Below are 18,203 nucleotides of genomic sequence, written 5' to 3' on the forward strand. Positions count from 1 at the left end.
TGAGAGATGCTGCCAAGCTGTAGAAGGAGTCCTATCGGGCATTTCTGACCTGTGGGACTACCGAGGCAGCTTATAGGTATCGGGTGGCCAAGCGGAATGCGGCTCCGGTGGTCGCTGAGGAAAAAACACGGGCGTGGGAGGAGTTCGGTGAGGCCATGCAGAATGACTTCAAGACTTTGAGGAAATTCTGGTCCACCATCCGGCGTCTCAGGAGGGGGAAGCAGTGCACATTCAACACTGTGTATAGTGGGGATGGGGCGCTGCTGTCCTCAACTCGGGATGTTGTGAGTCGGTGGGTGAATACTTCGAAGACCTCCTCAATTCCACCAACATGCCTTCCTACAGGGAAGCTGAGTCTGGGTGATCTGAGGCGGGCTCTTCTATCTCTGGGGTGGAGGTCACTGAGGTGGTTAAAAAGCTCCATGGTGGCAGGCCCCCAGGGGTGAATGACATTCGCCAGGAGTTCCAAAAGGCTCTGGATGTTGTGGGGACTTCGGGGACAGTGCCTCTGATTTGGCAGACTGGGGTGGTGGTCCCCCTTTTCAAGAAGGGTGACCGGACGGTGTATTCCAACTATAGAGGAATCACACTACTCAGCCTGGTAAAGTCTACTCAGGGGTGCTGGTGGGTCCATCGGGAAGTTGGGTCTCGCATTCAGGAGGAGCAATGTAGTTTTCGTCTTGGCACTGGAACAGTGGACCAGCTCTACACCCTCGGCAGGATCCTCGAGGGTGCATGGCAGTCCGCCCAACCGGTCTACAAGTGTTTTGTGGACTTGGAGAAGCCATTCGACCCTGTCCTTCGGGGAGTCCTGTGGGGGGTTCTTCGGAGTATGGGGTACTGAATCCCCTAATACAAGCTGTTCGGTCCTTGTATGACTGGTGTCAGAGTCTGGTCCGCATTGTCGGCAATAAGTCGGACTTGTTTCCGGTGACAGTTGGACTCCACCAAGGTTGCCCTTTGTCATTTTTTTCCTAACTTTAATGGACAGAATTTATAGGTGCAGCCGTGGCTAGAGGGTGTCCGGTATGGTGGCCTCAGCATCATATCTCTGCTCTTTGCGGATGATGTGGTTTTGTTGGCTTCATCAAGCCGTGATCTCTCGCTTTTGTCATGACCCATCGCTGCGGGAGAGGACCCAAATGCAGTACTCCGGAGACGCAGAGGCAGTTACAGGAAGGTCTTTATTCGTTCCAAAGTCGTAAGCCAGGAGGTCAGTCAGAGAGAGCAGCAGTATCAAGGACGTTAAGCAGAGGTCGATACGCCGGGATTCAGGATCAGGAACAAGGAAGTGCTGGAACGAGGCATGGATGGCAACGATCCGGCAAAGCCAGACCGTCTGCTGGGTACTGGGGTTCATTATCACCGATGAGGCCCAGGTGTGCGACTCCTAATCAACGCAACTGTGTAGGGTACCTGCACACCCAGGGCTGGGACCGGCAGGACCATGACAGTACCCTCCCCCCTTTAAGGCGCGAATCCCAGACGTACCTAAACAAAACAAGCACACACACACACACAAAATAACATGTCCAGGGGCGGGTGGAAGGGGTCTGGAGGAGGGCACCCCCCCAACCCCAGTCTGGTGGCCATCCAGGCCAACAAAAGTGAGGCATCCGGCTGGGCAGGTCAGGAGGTCGACCCGGATGCCAAACACCATGGTCCCCACAGGGTGATTCGGGTGGACGTCCTCGAGGAGGAATCCAACATCAAAGCAGGAACCAGACGGAAGCATGTGACTGTTCTGGACAAAGACCTCCCAGGACGTGGTTATGAGGCGACCGGGGATCGGTTGCCACCGAGGCTCGGTCAGGAGACAGCCGTGGGTCCCTCACCGCCAAGGCTAGGTTGTGAGGCGGCCAGGAATCAGTCGCCGCCGGGGCCAGGTCGGGGGGCAGCCGAAGATTGCTAGCCGTCGTGTCATGGCTCTAAGACGGCCACGGACCGGTCGCCATTGAAGCAGGAGAGGGAGGTGGCAGCCATCGAGACAGGGGCGTGAGACGGCTGTATACCTGTTGCTGTCGAGACAGGAATGGGAGACCAAAGAATACCTGTCGCCATCAAGACAGGGGCTTGGGACGGCTGCGTGCCAGTCACCATCGAAGCGGGAGGCGGCTGCGGGCCGATTGCCGTCGAAGTGGGAGGCAGCCGTGGCCCGGTTGCTGTTGAAGCAAGAACGTGGGGCGGCCACAGGCCGGTCGCAGTCTAGACAGGAATATGAGACTTCCGACTAACTGTCGCCGCCGGTATTGGAACGAAGGGAACCGTGATGCCGTCACCGCCTGCTGGACAGGAACGTGGGGCGGCCAACGAGCCGTCGCCGCCTCCGGGACAGGAACATGGGGCGGCCGACAAGCAGTCGTCGCCCCCTGGACAGGGATGTGGGGCGGCTGTGGAGCCGTTGCCACCTCCTGGGCAGGAAAGTGAGGCGGCTGTGGAGCCTTCGCCACCTCTTGGACAGGAACGTGAGGCGGCTGCGGAGTCTTTGCCACCTCCTGGACAGGAACGTGAGGAGGCTGTGGAGCTATTGCCACCTACTGGATAGGAGTGTGGGATTTGGAGACTGGCTCCTGAAAAACCACAGGCCGCGGAACGCTGCGTTGTTTCTCTTTCGGTGTTTGACTTGGCACACCTGAACTGGGAGCTTGCTCATGAATGAGAGTCTACTGCTTCAGACAGAATCCGACTGACTCAGAGTCAGGGTTCCCAGAAGAGAACTAGCAGAAACTAGGAGGCATGAATAGATCATTCTTGGGAACAGCATGGAGCGACGGGAACGATAAATTGCTCCCCCTCTTTACTGGAGGAAAATAGTTTGACTCATCTTCATCTGAATTCACTCCATCCTGTGAACTTAAGCCCTCTGCAATTCGTTTCTGAGTTTTGTCTTTTGGGAAAACACACATTAGAGGTCCTCTGGCAGGCTTATCTTCGATCGCCAATTCCACCCTTTTACTTCGACGCTCAACCGGAAGTCTGTCGCCACCGCGACGTGGGTGTGACACGGCGATGGATCTGTTTCCACTGCAACGTGAACTTGGCTCAGGAGCGGATCAGTGCCTACCGCAGCGTAAGCGTGGGTTTGTAGCGAATCTGTTGAAACCGCAACATGGGCATGGCACGGTGGGGGATCTGTTGCCACAGAAACTTGAACTTTGCCTCCTGCCTGTTGACAGCTGGGATTGGCTCCAAGCACTCCCAGCGACCCTCATGAGGATAAGCGGTAAAGAAAATGGATGGATATTATATTATATTATTATTTTATATAACAAGCACACAGAACGCTACAAGGTTGAAAACTCTTTTTTTCCCTCAGGCTTTTTAGAATATATGCACTTTTTGATCATATTTCTCACACTGTATGCAATTTTAATTGCTTTTTTAAAACATTGTTTGTCATTTTTATTGTTTTTAGACAGTTTTAAATGTTTTATCTCTTCGTTTTCAAATGCCTTTAATCATGTAAAGTTACCTCGTGTATGAAATGCGCTATACAAATAAATTTGCTTTGCTTTGCTGTACAATGATGCCTATGACAGAGGCTCTGGCAGGTCCAATATACAAGCCGTTTGATCTTAAAGATGTTGATTGTCTTACTGCTAACTTGCCTCATCTCTCTTCTGCTGGTAATGCATGGCTGTCTAGTTTTGTGGAAACTTTTACACTCTGCATGGGAGACTGGAGACAAGCAGCATCTAGATCATGCACTAGTATTGAACAACGAGAAATCGAGACAACTGCAGGTATGCTTAACGTACCCAATCGAACCATATTGAGAGCACACTTCGAGCGTCTGCCTGCAGCTCTCAAAGAGAGGTTCCCCAGTCCTGTTACAGCCGCACCCACTTATTTCCCCAATGTTAAACAACCCACTGGAGCACTTGACTAAGTTTACTAAACTTTGGACTGAATCGACTGGACATCACCCTCAACAGTCCGGTTAGGAAGAGGCTATGTTCAGGATATCACCATATTAGAACACGAGACCCTAACTAGAGAACACGGACGTGACTACTCTGACCATGACGGCGGCAAGTCAATGTTGAACGAAATGCCTAAATTAGTTTGGTCCTCTGGGCCCTTTGATGTTGGACATTGTACTAAGACACCAGACATTAAAATCACTGTTTTTCCAGGATCTCATGTTTACAGACCTCAATATTCTGGACTGGCAGCTGCTAACCAGGGGATGGAGGACACTCTCACGGGCCTGTGGAATTCTGGAGTCTTGGAAACATCCACCTCCTCATGGTGTACACCACTCAGGCCAGTTTTAAAACCAGAAGGTAACACTTATCGTATGGCGCATGAGCCGTTAATGATGTAACGACCACACCATTGTTACCCCTACCAGACCCCCACACAATGTTGTCTACCATCACACCTGAAATACTTCATAGGATGTAAACTCCTGATGTATGTTGATCTCCTTTTGGCAGCCCCAACAGCAGAGTTGTGTATTTCTCTAACTAAACTTGTTTTAGTGCGTTTGCATGAGCTGGGATTCAAACCTTCCAGAAAGAAACTTCAGTGTTGTCGCAAATTGGTGACCTTCTTGGGCAGAGTGGTGTCCTCTGAAGGGTCCACTATGTCCTCGGAGCATCGTTCTTCTATTCTACACATTCTCTTCATGCATGTGCTGATCTCTCTGTCCAACCTCTGACAAAATGCAGGGTTCTGTTCACTGATGGTTGCTGTCACTGTAAGCCGAATGGCTCTTTGGCTGCGGCGGCTGCCGTAGTGGAGCAGCAGCCATCAGGTGAATTTTTAACTGTTTCCTCTTTCGTACTAACATCTGCTCTCTCAGCCCAGGCAGCGGAAGTGGTCGCACTCTGTCTTGCACTGGAACTGGCGGTCGGACAATCTGTCACTGTTTATTCTGACTTAGCTTACGCTGTCTCGGCTGCTGTGTTGGACCTGTCTGCCTGGAAATTGAATTATTTTAAAACAGCTTAAGGTACTCCTATTGCACATTTGACAGTGATCCAACGATTAGATAAAGCCCTGGCCAAACCTTCGGCGGTGGCTATTGTCAAGGACATTGGCCACTACAAATCCACTTCAACCACAGCCCTCTCATCCGCTTGGACAACGGTTGCACATTTCACATCCACACACCTAGCTACTGTAGAGAAGAGGTTAGGGTTAACTCACAAATTTGGTTGTGTTTATCAACCCGGCAGTCAAGGTTCAGTTGAACGTATGAATCGTGCATTGAAGGAAAAACTGGCTAAAATATGTACCTCTTTGGGTTCAGGCTCTCCTCCTTGCTCTAATGTCTGTGAGACAAACTACTTGTTTCTCTCCTTACGAACTTCTTACAGGTCATCTGATGCCTGGCCCTTCCTCCTCATTCCAATCGGTCGAGGATAGCGTTGTATATCCCAAGTTTTATCATAAACTGTTTTGGACACAACTTTTGCTTCTAATTTCTCCTTACAGATCCAGGACTCTCTTCCATCACCACCTCCTACACTTGATCTTCCTGAATGGTCATTGGTCTACCTTAAACGACTCTCTCGTAAGTGGGCAGAACCTGTATGTCTGGCCCCCACAACGTGACTGCTCGTACCTCCAAAGCCGTCCGCTTGGAGGGAAAAGGAACTAAGTGGTTTCATTGTTTTATGCTTTGCCCTGCTACAGACTCTTAATTGCACTTTCATTTTATTGTTTGTTGTTGTTTTTATTGCTAACCATGATTCCTACAGATGGTCCGATTGCTTGTCGGACCAAGAGAGGGAGAGCAGGAATCTATGGCATTCTTATTATTAGTGTTATTCTTGCTCTAGGTATTTTGATCTGGGAAATCGCTCAAAAATACCCCATACCCACATCCACATCAGTGCCAGCTGTTAGCACAACCCACCCAGAAAATATTTACCACAGAGAAGAGTTGTATTATAAACAAACCCCTATCTGTTGATGAGTGGTTTAGGGTTTTGACAGGCATTAGCGCAGGAAAGAATAATTGGTTACTAGTGGCAGAATAAGCGGCGAATAAAACCCCGAGTGACTGTGTTGTATGTATGGGACCTAGACCTTTGTTCCGTGTTGTTTCCTCTTCTGTCATCTCCACCTGTGTTCCAGATGTTATGAAAAATTATGTGCCAACTAAAAATGAATGCAAAATTTGGGATACTGCTCACCGGGTAACACCAGCCCAAAAGAACAAACCTGTGTTTTATCATGCTGTGGCGCCCAAAACTTCACCTGTATTTTCCTTAAAGATAATCGTGCCCCAATTGACAATATCTCTGATGATCAGTGTGCAGAGACCCAGGAAACACCTTTCTTCCAACCTGTCAGTCGTACTGATGTGTGGTGGTGGTGCGGAAGGGACCGTGTCGTCGACCGCCTGCCGCGCAACAGTACAGGCAGATGTGCACGAGTAACTTTACTTTTCCCTATTTCCATTGTTCCTCTCACCCTAGATGAACTGGCGGTTGCTCCTGAACACGTCAAGGAATCTCTTGGCCTATTACACCGTTCACGTAGGTCCAAACCTACCTGGCTTGGTGCTGACAACCCCACCTAAATTGTCGCTATTGGCGTCCCCCGTGGTGTCCAGATGAGTATAAACTGGCTGATCAGGTCGTTACCGGTTTTGAAAATACACCTGTAATTTCCGCTCTTTCCCCCGTTGTTCCTAACGAAAATGTCGACTGTACCAATTACATACATTATATGTGCAACATTTGGGCAATTTCACCCTTGTAGGACTTGAAGTTGTACATGGGCAACTTAAGGCAACATCTATTTTGACTTTCCAAAATAGGATCGCATTAGATGCACTGTTGGCCGAGAAAGGAGGGGTTTGCCGAATAACACCTAACCGGCGGACGCCTCACTCAGGCCATCGATGGACTTAGAACCATGACTAAGAAAGTGAAGGACTATGTGGGATAACTGGATGAATGTGTTTGGTAAATGTAAGGGGTGTCATTTCATCAATCTTCATCTCTCTGGCTGTCTTCACCTCTATTCTCACCCTCTGTGGATGCTGTTGCATTCCTTGTATTCGTTCTCTTTTAACCTGTCTGATTGAGAAGGTGACTAGTGCCCCAGCTGATGGCCGCGGTAATTATGTCCTCATTAGACCCCAGCCACGACACACTCCTCAAGATGATTTTATGTTGCTATCGCTCCCTCTGAAAATGATACTAAACTTCCACCGCTTCCTGATTATCATGATGTTGACATGCCCCGTGATTGCATTGCCCTTCTGTTCTACTGATACTTTTTGTGTGATATTACTTTTTTAGAAATGTTTTGCTGTTTTTGAGTTGTCTAGTACTGTCCTGGAGGTTTAAAGCTTACGGGTGTTCTGAATCATGAGGCTACGCACTTGTTAATAGGTATGATTGGACGATTAGAGAGGGTTTTATGTTTTCCATATTTCTTGAAGCGTTACTTTGGGAATTTTCGTGATTGTTTTTGTGATCTATTTTATAGATCAAGAGAGGGAATGAAGACTATTTTACTTTTATTGCACTTTCATTATTTGCTTAAATATGACCTTATACATTTAATCAACAAATAAAGTGTTGCCCATTTGCTAATGAGACAAGGATGTGTTGTGGAGGCCGTGGTTGTCCTTGATCTTTGTACGCAGAAAACCGGCTGGCGCTGTCCTCCTCTCCCAGGCATTGCCGTGGAGACAAACAACACCAGATAAGGAGCACAAAGTTACCATCCCGGCCCAGGATGCAGGGCGCAGCCACTTTTACGATATAAAACCTTGTGTTATTGGGCTTTTGTCTTCTTCTTTGGCTATCCTGCCAGAAGACACACGTCTCGTGTGCGGCAGATACCTATATAAGACCCGGACGTTTGTACTGCACATTCCTTTGTAATAAATCCATTTGCTGTTAACTTTTTCTCATCATTGGTCATATCTTCCTCGCCGCGTGAACACGCGTAGGGTCCAAACTCGCAAATCCCTACACTACCCTCACCTATGGGCATGAGCTGTGAGTTGTGACCAAAAGAAGAAGATCTGGGATACAACCGGCCGAAATGAGTTTCCTCCGCAGCATGTCCGGGCTCTCCCTTATAGATGCTTGGTCATCCAGGAGGGGCTCAGTGTCGAGCCGTTACTTCTCTACATTGAGAGGAGCCAGCTGGGGAATCTAATTCGGATGCATCCTGGACGGCTACCTGGTGAAGTGTTCCTGGCATGTCCCACCGGAAAAAGACCCAGAGGACGACCCAGGACACGCTGGAGAGAATATGTCTCCCGGCTGGCTTGGGAACGTCTTGGGATCCCTCCGGAAGAGCTGGAAGAAGTGGCTGGGGAAAGGGAAGTCAGGAAATATATATATGAAGCTACTTCCCCCGTGACCCGACCCAGAAAAGCGGTAGATAATGGATGGATGGAAAAATTTGTACATAAAACGTTTGTACATAATGCAGTGTATCCTCTACATTACACATCCTTGGCCAAGACTTCAAAAGAAGCATCTCGTTCATTTCTAATCTAAAACATATCCATCGTAGCTACTTTTGGTCCATCATTGTCAAAGTCATCATTGATGACTAAATACAGTTCCAGTGCCTCTTGCATTGCATCATGAACATCACATTTTGCTCCCACCGCATGTCATCCTCTGTGGCATGCATAGCATTTGTGAGGAAACACTTTTTTAATCCCAAGAGTTTGGGTTGCGCAGCGCAGCCTCTCCTCCTCCATTCGGCTCCAATCCAGTGTGCGGTCTCCTGCTTTTGTTTTTGTACTCATTACGCCCTTACTATTTAATTTGAGCTCATGTTGTTTTGATAACGACCAGAAGCCATGGAGCTCTCATTTTGACTGACGCGCTGCTTCCGAGTTGCTTGTGTCAGTGATGACACATTTCTTTTAAAAGCGGCCGCACAACTAGTCATTGTAGTCGACATTTTTTTGTCTTAGTTTAAGTTAAAACCAAACTCACGGGCAGTCGTTCTGATCTTTAGTGGAGGAGCAACAAATATGCTACGCTAACGATTGTAAAATGCAAAGCTCCCCAAGGAGGTCATAGAACTCAGGTTGGTAGTGTACATTACCGTAATATGTATAAATGTGTTACATAAGACATCGAATATCCTATCGAAATGTATACGTATACCTTTTTTTTACCTCTCTATGTACCTGTATACGACTATACAATATGATTGTATTTATTTTATTTTTCATCCATACCTAAATATAATGTGCTCTATTAACTTTTTGAAAATATTTTTGTCAAAAATTGTGCATTATTTTCAATTAGCACATAGCCCAGTTTGTCCTTGGCTGTGCTCTTTGTGAAAAATAAAATAAAATAAAGTTTTGCCTAAATGAACAGAGGGTCAGCCAGAGCAGAGTGGAAGAGATTTCTGTTATGTTCACCCCGAGGCATTTATATCTTTGAAAATAAATAAATAAAACAACAATAACACAAGATCCAATACGTACTGGCCTCCACTCATGCCACAAATGTACCCAATTAGCTTGAAGTCTTCTGAAATAAAAGAATGGCAGCTCTCAATGCTTCTTGTGATGGGAATGGGCTTTTACTCATAGAATACCACAAAATGTTCTGTGATTTTTTTTTTTATTTAAAATGAAAAAGATAAAATATTCAGGTGAATATTTACTTTATTTTCCACTTTATTGTTTCCCTTGACAAAATAGAAAAGAGGATATTGCATTAAATATGAATCAAAATAGACAATAAATGCAGTTTGTTGAGACAAAGCGCTTCAGTTTAGATGTAAAAGGACAGATGCAGTTGTTCCTTCTAAAGTTGATCAGGTGTGATTACAATCCAACCAGAGACTGAGTTACACACTCTTTCATCGCAGGTCTTCATCAGTACACCTTTATCACCATGAGCAGGACCATCTGATTCATGGACACTCTTACCATACAGACACCCTTCACAAATGCTCTACACACTACAGATCGACAACAGGATGATAATATTGTTTAAATCTCAGATGTCATGAACAACATTTGAAAGTTAAACAAAATAATCAACCTGTACATTTACATAAACATTTCTACAGACAGCATATTGCAAAATTCTTCACAAGCTCTCTATAATCAACCCAAAGCTGTGTCAACTGATATTTTGTTTTAAGGCAGCGAGGCTCAGAAAGGGACCTGTTTCAAAGGCAAGGCAACACAAGAAACATGGAATGAACATTGAATTAGTTTCTGCAGATAACTCAATGAGTTGTTGAGACTTGTCTTGTTGCAAGCAATTTCTCCAATTGCTCTAATTGCATCGTGTAATTTTCCACGGACCTCCAATTTTCCCCCCACACTTTGGCCCATAAATTCACATTAAAAAGAGATATAACTATTTTGAGCCCTTTATCGTGAAAACTGAAACACCCAGAATATTTAAAAAAGCAGGATAAATTCCCATATTTCCATCCAAAGGTTTTTTGAGTGAGAAAAGTGAACAATCAAAGCAGCATGTGTTTTCTTGATACATCTTATGAAACATTATTGTGTAGGAGGCAGGGTGTGGTGCTGGAATGCAACAGATGTCCACACAGGTTCCCTAATTTATGATGGCATCACGTAGTATTAACTGTATATTCCACAAACAATATAAGTACATATTTACAGTACATGTCAAACATGGTGGAGTCAAAGAGCCAAAGTCAAAATTTCTGGAACAGTTTTTATGATGAGACAATGATGGTCTCAAAATTAAAGTTAAAATGTCAAGAAAAACTTCAGATCATTGACAATCTATATTGTATTGAATACAGTATAACTCCATGCCCCCTTCAAATAGACTGTACATAGGTTGAATCTTTTAAAAACTAAAACATTTTGTTGAGATCAAATTGAAGCAGTTGTGTGTTTATAAATGATACATGGTCTAGTTATTCTTCTAGTTCTTCTTTTTTATCCCCTTTGACACATACAGTATGAGCAACAAGTGTGGATCCCAGCAAAATGCACTCAGGTCATCAGTTAAATGCCAGTGTAAATGCACCAGGCATTTTAATAGGAATGAGAGATCATAATCTTTTTGGTAAAACTCATGTTACAACATGACTTCAGACTGTTGAGCACCTTAAGTTGTAAGGCAAGAATGTTAAATCATTTCATTTAAAACAAACAGTCAGGGTCCTTGCTTCTTAATGTTTGCTCCTGCACGTTTAAAAAAAAAAACAAAAAAAAAAAAACAAGATCAATTAGATTTGAATGTTGCACTATATTAATTTGTATGGAGGTTAAAAAGGAGTTTCTGACTTTTTTTTTTTACATTGCTTTCAATTGACGCTTGTCCCCATTGTAGGTTTGAAGGATTAAATGGAGTTTTACTGCATTGTGTCAATTTACTGAGTTCAACTACACTTGTAGAAATTGTATAAATATAAATTAAACCAGATGAAATAAAAGTTAAGTTGCCGCTTTGCTAAGAATCGGTTGAGCTTATAAGCTAAGTGAGCATGCATGAAGTTACACTTCTGAAGAGACGGAATAAAGCAGTTATTCCGGATGCATAGGTTTATGAGAAGATGGAAGACATAAATATAGTGTAGGGAGTTTCTGTCCAAAAAAAAGTCTTTAGAAATTGACCCAGAAATAGTAACGGGGATGGGTTGTTCAGATGTGGTTGTGATTTTGGGTCTGGACTGTTCCTTTGTAAACTCAAACTTTGAATGTGGCAGTTAATGGGAAAACACAGGGGAAATATTATAGTGACCTAATTTGACCAACCAGTGCACTTCATCTTTTTAATTTGCCATAACGACCTTTTTAGTTTGCCCTGGTCAAAAACTCATTGTTTACTCTACTGGAAAATCTGCATGTGCTGCTTGAAGCATTGACAGTCTCGATTATCACATATATTGCTGGGATAAAGGCTTTTGGCCCCTTGTCACTTTTTTTTTTTCAATTTCCCCATTCCTATTTTTAAGATCATTTTCCATCCATCCATTTTCAGTACTGCATATCCTCACTCGGGTTGCGTACATAAAGAAATATAATTATCAGACATGGATAACCCATGTAAAATCGATATTTTATTTATTAGAGGAGAAGAAAAACAATTCAATGCAACTTCACCTTGTGTGAAGAAGTAATTGCCTCCAAAACTTAATAACTGGTTGGGTGGGCCAATCTCAGCAGCAGTAACTGAAATCAAACATTTTCTGTAACTGGCAATCATTCTTTGACATCTGTATGTATTTGGGGGGCCCACTTCCTTGCAAAATTGTTTCAATTCAATAGTGGAGGGGTTTTGACTATGAACAGCCTTTTTTAAGATGATTCAAGATTAAAGTCCGGACTTCGACTCGGCAATTCTAAAACCTTCTTTGTGTGTTTGTGTGTATTTGCAGAAAAAGACAAACCTTTATGTTCTTTTTGGTCACCAGTGGGTGTCCCCTTGGAACTCTGCCTTGATGAATCCTTATTGTTTAGTCATGAAAACTCTGACCTGAACCGAGGCAAGGAGGCCTGCTGTTCGTTAGACGTTGTCCCTGTTTTTTTTCTTTTACCTCGTGGATGAATCATTTTTGTGCTCTAGGAGTACCTTTCGTATGGCGGCAACACCCGAGAAGGATTTGCTTGAGTCATAAAGCTTTGGAAATAGATTTCTAACCCTTCCCAGACAGATAGATGTGAAATATGTTATTTCTCATTTGTTCTTGGATTTGTTTGAATTGTGGTATTTTGTTGCATGTTTTTGATATCTTTGGGGAGACTTAATTCTGGTAGACAAGTTCGATTACATGATTTCTAGATTGAACCATTCTTTAGTTCGTCAGGCTTGGATCTGGCCAATGAAAACAAAAATCAGCTTTCCTAAAAATGGGATTAGCCACATTTAATTCATAATTTAAGTGGAGGATCAAATACTTTTTCGCAAAGGGCAAAGTAGCTTTGAAGAGATTTATTTTCCTTAGTAAATTAACTTATTAAGTTCGCCTTTAGTTAGATTTGTCTGATATTTAAATTTGTTTGATGCTTTTCAACATTGTAATGGGGAAACTCTAGCTAAATACAATAATATAATAATAAGCTAAATCCAAATTTGAGAAGGGGACAAACACTTTTTTCACAGTCATGTATGAAGTAAGTGGTCATGCAGATGAGAGAGGGCGACAAAACTATGTGTGAAATTATTACTTTGGAAGATGGCTGGGAAACATTTAAAGACCCATGCAACCTCCTTAATGCACACTACCAATATAGTAAGTTGTTATTGCTCTCATTCTTCAATTTCAGGAATCAACAGAAGTGTTAGCAGCATAGAACAGGTTTTGCCATTGGTAAAACTAAACATTGAAGTTTATTCAGTCACTTACTTATTCATCTTGTCTCACGTGCACAAGGAAAAACCAAGGTTGTCTTGAAGAGCATGAAAAGCAGGATACCATAATTGCTCTTTTTTACCAGTCCTGGATTTTTTCTACCGTTTTCCATAGCTTTGTTCCAGCCACTGCCTCACATCCTTCAGATTGTAAAAAAATGGCCCCTTGCCACCCAGATAGCTAACTTTTCTGTGTTGCACTATACACACACGTTCATTTGACACACCATAAGCCACATTAGCATTGTTGTCCATACAGTCAGCTACCAGCTGACACTGTGGTGGGAGAGAAAAGTGATCAATTAGTTGGCGCGCCGCGCCCAGCCTTTCTTCTAAACTCTGATGCTTCCGTACGTTAAAAGAGCAAGAGCCCATAGGCGGGGCCACCCAACCGTCAGATGGATGAGCCTCATCAATGTACACCAGCAGAAAGTCAGCAACATCGTTGAAGTCTTCCACCAGCCTCCGGAAAGATGGCAAGTGGCTGATAAAGGGGGGTCATGTGACCGAGCCAAAGTTGACCACCAGGGGGCGATCTGATGACTCAAAATCCAGGAGTCGGCATTCATCTCGATTTCGGACCCTTGTAGCTTGTGGTTCATTAGGAATAGTCTGAACCATGTTGCTCGACTGAGGACTACTCGACACCTTCACAACTTTGGAGTTAGGTGCCTCACAGCCGACTTTAACCTAAGAAAAAAACAAAGAAGGGTTGACATTTACCTATGGTGAAAAAAGTTGAACAAAGCTGTCATTCACTTTTTAAATTCAAAATTTTGATAAACATGACTGCTTATTTTAAGTGATGTAAATGTATTTTATCCACTCCAATTAAATGTGCATAAAACTGAAGGATTTCCTTGAAGTCATTGACAGTGTAGTAGTACAAAACCAATTCCATTGAAGTTGGGATGTTGTGTTAAATAACAACAGAATACATCCATCTATTCGTCAATCCGTTTCCTGAGCCGCTTATCCTTATGAGGGTTGCGGAAGTGCTGGAGCCAATCCCAGCTGTCAATGGGCAGGAGGCAGGTTACACCATGAACTGGTTGCCAGCCAATTGCAGGACTCATAAAGACAGACAACAGTCACACTCACAATCATACCTAAAGGCAATTTAGAGTCTTCAATGAATGCATGTTTTGGGGATGTGGGAGGAAACCGGAGTGTTCATGTTTGGTAACACAAATGTGCTTGCAATATCTCAAGGTTCTCATTTATGATCTCACAATTTTAAATCTTAGTACTGATTTTAACAAGACTCATGGACAATCACACACGTGAGTTACCTACATAAAATGATGTGGCGGGCTGGATCTGGCACCTGGGCCTTGAGCTTAACACCTGTGGTTTAAAGTCAATTATGTCTTTAAAAATGTATCTGTCAAATATTATAATACTATATATATATATTATACTATTATATTACTAGTATTACTATTATACCTCAGTACTTAGTACTTTGTACTAATTGTAGGAGGTAGGGAGAATGTCGAGTGAAAAGCTGCAGATAATTGACAGGCATTAAAATTGCATTGAAAAAATTATCTTTTTTTTTTTTTAACCCATTGTTCCTTGATACTACTCAGGATAAAACCACCAGCAAGGGTTTTTGGGGTTTATTGAAAAGATTTTGAAAAATAAACTATACTGCATGAATCTTTATTAAATCAAAGCTAAAATATTAAATGTGTAACATTATTTTTGTGAATGTCTGGGTGCGTGTGTGGGGTGTGTGTGTGCGTGCCAGATCCTGAGAGCTTTGTCAATATCATGTATTAGCCTACTTTTAGTGGTGGTACATGTTGTACTGTGACGCTCCATTTTGACCTCTTGATCTCTTGAATGTGATTCTGTTATTTGAGGTATAGATTAACAGTCAGTGGCTCGATTAGCTGTGGAGGGTTTATATCTTTGGTCAAATATTTACAATTGGAAAACATCACGTCACTGTCTACTTTAAAAGGTGTCTTGTTTCATGAAAACCAGAATGACTTCACCTAAACTCCTTCTGGTGCTACAAAGTAAATCTTTTTCATTGAAACAGACATACATCGTTACAGGTTAAAAAAAAAACAAACAAAAAAAACATTTGGTTTCAAAATTGTCACGTCTTTTCTCACTGGCACTTTCCTAACTTCACTTCAATGCAGCCAGATAGGACACAGTTGTTCTCGGTTAGCCTGACATGTTATTTGTAGTTCTGCTGAACGACAATGAAATATGATTACAGGGCCATGTTTCCTGACACGTGCAGCTGAGTGGATCATGCAATAGTCACCATGTGATTCGACTGAATAAATGAAAACATTTACCTTAAAGTTGGTGACATTAGTGGTTTGTATACTTCACATACAAGAACGTTGCGTAAAGGGGGGTGGGGGGCGGGGGGCTCCAACAAAAGTCAATTGAGATCCCAGATTTAAATTACACGCAAATATGCATCCTTTAACGTTTCATTGCACGGAACAGCAGTGAGTATTTTAATGAATCGCCGTCGCTGGCTTACCTTTTTGTAGGCGTCCAGCAAGAAACTATTCCAGATGGAGCGGAGCCCCGCCGTAGTCAACATGCGGCGCCACTCTCCCGAGCCGGCGGCGGACCTGGAGCAACTCAAAAGCGAAACCATGCGCTTCACGAGCACCATGGAGTCGTACAGCGCCAGGAAAAGACAGTTTGAAAAGAAACCAGGTAAGATTTGGAGAGTCACTAGCAGATCTTCGCTGGCCATCCTCATTTTGTGTCTTTCCACGAGATCGCTCGCAGGCTGCTAAAAGTTGCCCGTCATTGCGAGACACATGAACGCGCTGTGGTGCAGCTCAGTCACATGCTTTCCGTACAGCCGAGAGCAGGCGTACAACCTCATGCGCAGGACAGGTGAGTACTGGCCACTAACCCATCACTCGATTGCACTAATTCACTCGTTCTCTCTCTCGCTATCTCTCTCACCTCCCTCACTCACGCTCTCTCTCTTTCGCCCCCCCGCTCGCTCTCTCAAAGAGCGAGCGAAACAAGCAAATACACATGTCCGGTTCTAAGTATGCATACTTGAGGGGGCATGCTGGATTGTTACAGGGCAATCATGTGACAGCATATTTCCATTTAATTTTATTATTATTGTTATTATGATGGCGGCACAGTGGTGTATCTGGAAAGCGGAAAATGGATGGATGAATGGATGTTATGATCCTAACTCTACAATTGCTATACAGCATCTTTCATTGCTTTACTCTTTTCACTCGAATAACCATAGGCGTAACTAACAGATTGCTGTTTATGTTTTCTGCAATTTTAACATCCAGCACCTTTTGCTTTTTTTCCCCCCCATTCAAACATTTAATAAAATAATGTAAAATAATGAAATCTCAGTTGTAGTTCTGGCTACATCTGATCTATTTTATCACTGGTTATCATGTTTACCTGTTTTGTTATTCTGCAGAGATTCTAGAGTTTAATTCTGACACAGTATCTTAGAGGATGCATTGTTTTACCTTGCACGTGATTATTGTCACATTAACCAACTTGTTTCACTTGGGTGATCTGCCAAGATCAAATTTGAGAAAAACACGGTTGATTATCTAAAAGAGGAAATCAATTGCTCATTCATTATTCAGTGTAATGTTTAATTTTCTTGTGTAATCATAATTGCTCTTTAACTAAACAAATGTATATTGTATCTACACACTTATTTGCTAGAACTGTCAGGTGGCTGTCCGCCTAAAAATTGCAGCCATTCTGGATGCAAATTCTCATTTGTGACAAGTCTGTTTAATGTCAAAGCATAGAATTTGGAAGAGTAACTGAAAACATCGCATCGATCAATTTTGAAGGTGCAAAAATTGTGACCAACCCCCCTACTTTTTTTTTTTTTTTTATAAATGTGCAATGGACTTGTTCTCATCCATCCATCCATACATTTTCAAAGCTCCTTATCCTCTCAGGGGTCACGGGAATGCTGGAGCCTATCTCAGCCAACTTTGGGCAAAAGGCGGCCTACACCCTTAACTGGTCGCCAGTCACTCAGAGGTCACATATCGACAAGGTCATTAATGGAAACTTCACCCATGCTGCCTGTACCAAAGTCAGGTGAGTGTATCACTACACCATCAGTTACTGGACTTGTTGATTTTCAAATATAATAAATAAATGTTATATATGTGACCGGTTGACTTCTGGGTTGTGTAGTTTTAAAGACCACGTCGTGACACACGATTCGTCTCAGATGCAATCTTGATTTATTTAACACACCTGTCGTGAATCAGGCAAAACAAACACTTTGTAGTTTCTGCAAGCTAGGACCTAGACAAGTGTAACAAATATATTATCCTCTATACTACAAAGTGGGAACACTCCTCAGCCATGATGTAACTTACAAAAACATACATCATTGAAAAGAGGAGGGGTGAAGACGGTTGCAATACTTATTACGGGAGGGTGTGTCCCCTCTATGTATACATGGGGGTTCGAGGGTGGTACTTAAATTGCAACGTTCCACTCGGGGTTAATATGTCGGGCAACTATGTACAAATTTTGCGTGATTATAAACGTAAACTAAATATATATACTTTTAACTCCGTTACATATATTAAATGGCAATTCAGTGGCAGAAAGGTGGACACCAATTGGTTACCACTTCTGCCTAACAGTTCTGAGGACTCAAGTTCAAATCCAGCCCCGCCTGTGGGGAGTGTGCATGTTTTTTCCCCTGTGCCTGTGTGTGTTTTCTCCGGGCACTCCAGTTTCCTCCCACATCCCAAAAACATGCGCAAATTGGAGATTCTAAATTGCCCATAGGTGTGGTTGTGAGTGTGACTTTAATTGGTTGGCACCCAGTTCAGGGTGTACCCTGCCTCCTGCCCGATGATACCTGGAATAGGTTCCAGCACTCCCATGACCCTT

The 18,203-nt window shown here is 43.5% G+C and overlaps 1 protein-coding gene across 2 annotated transcripts; it reads right to left on the reverse strand.

The window, feature by feature from the left end:
* Positions 1-8,172: 8,172 nt before the first annotated feature.
* Positions 8,173-17,259, reverse strand: dio2 (iodothyronine deiodinase 2). Of its 2 annotated transcripts, XR_009798303.1 has the most exons (3): positions 15,814-17,259; positions 13,297-13,991; positions 8,173-8,289 (listed from the first exon to the last, which is right to left on the reverse strand). XR_009798303.1 is itself a non-coding variant. In XM_061842803.1 (2 exons), the coding sequence occupies exons 1-2, from the start codon at positions 16,039-16,041 to the stop codon at positions 13,401-13,403; spliced, it is 819 nt and encodes a 272-aa protein (XP_061698787.1). In that variant the 5' UTR covers positions 16,042-17,258; the 3' UTR covers positions 9,606-13,400. The 2 variants fall into 2 exon arrangements, 1 of the variants encoding a protein (XP_061698787.1); XM_061842803.1 differs by lacking the exon at positions 8,173-8,289 and having other exon boundaries at positions 9,606-13,991; positions 15,814-17,258.
* Between the last annotated feature and the right edge of the window lie 944 nt (positions 17,260-18,203).

This window comes from Syngnathoides biaculeatus, chromosome 15, assembly GCF_019802595.1.
Source record: "Syngnathoides biaculeatus isolate LvHL_M chromosome 15, ASM1980259v1, whole genome shotgun sequence".
Taxonomy (NCBI): Eukaryota; Metazoa; Chordata; class Actinopteri; order Syngnathiformes; family Syngnathidae; genus Syngnathoides; species Syngnathoides biaculeatus.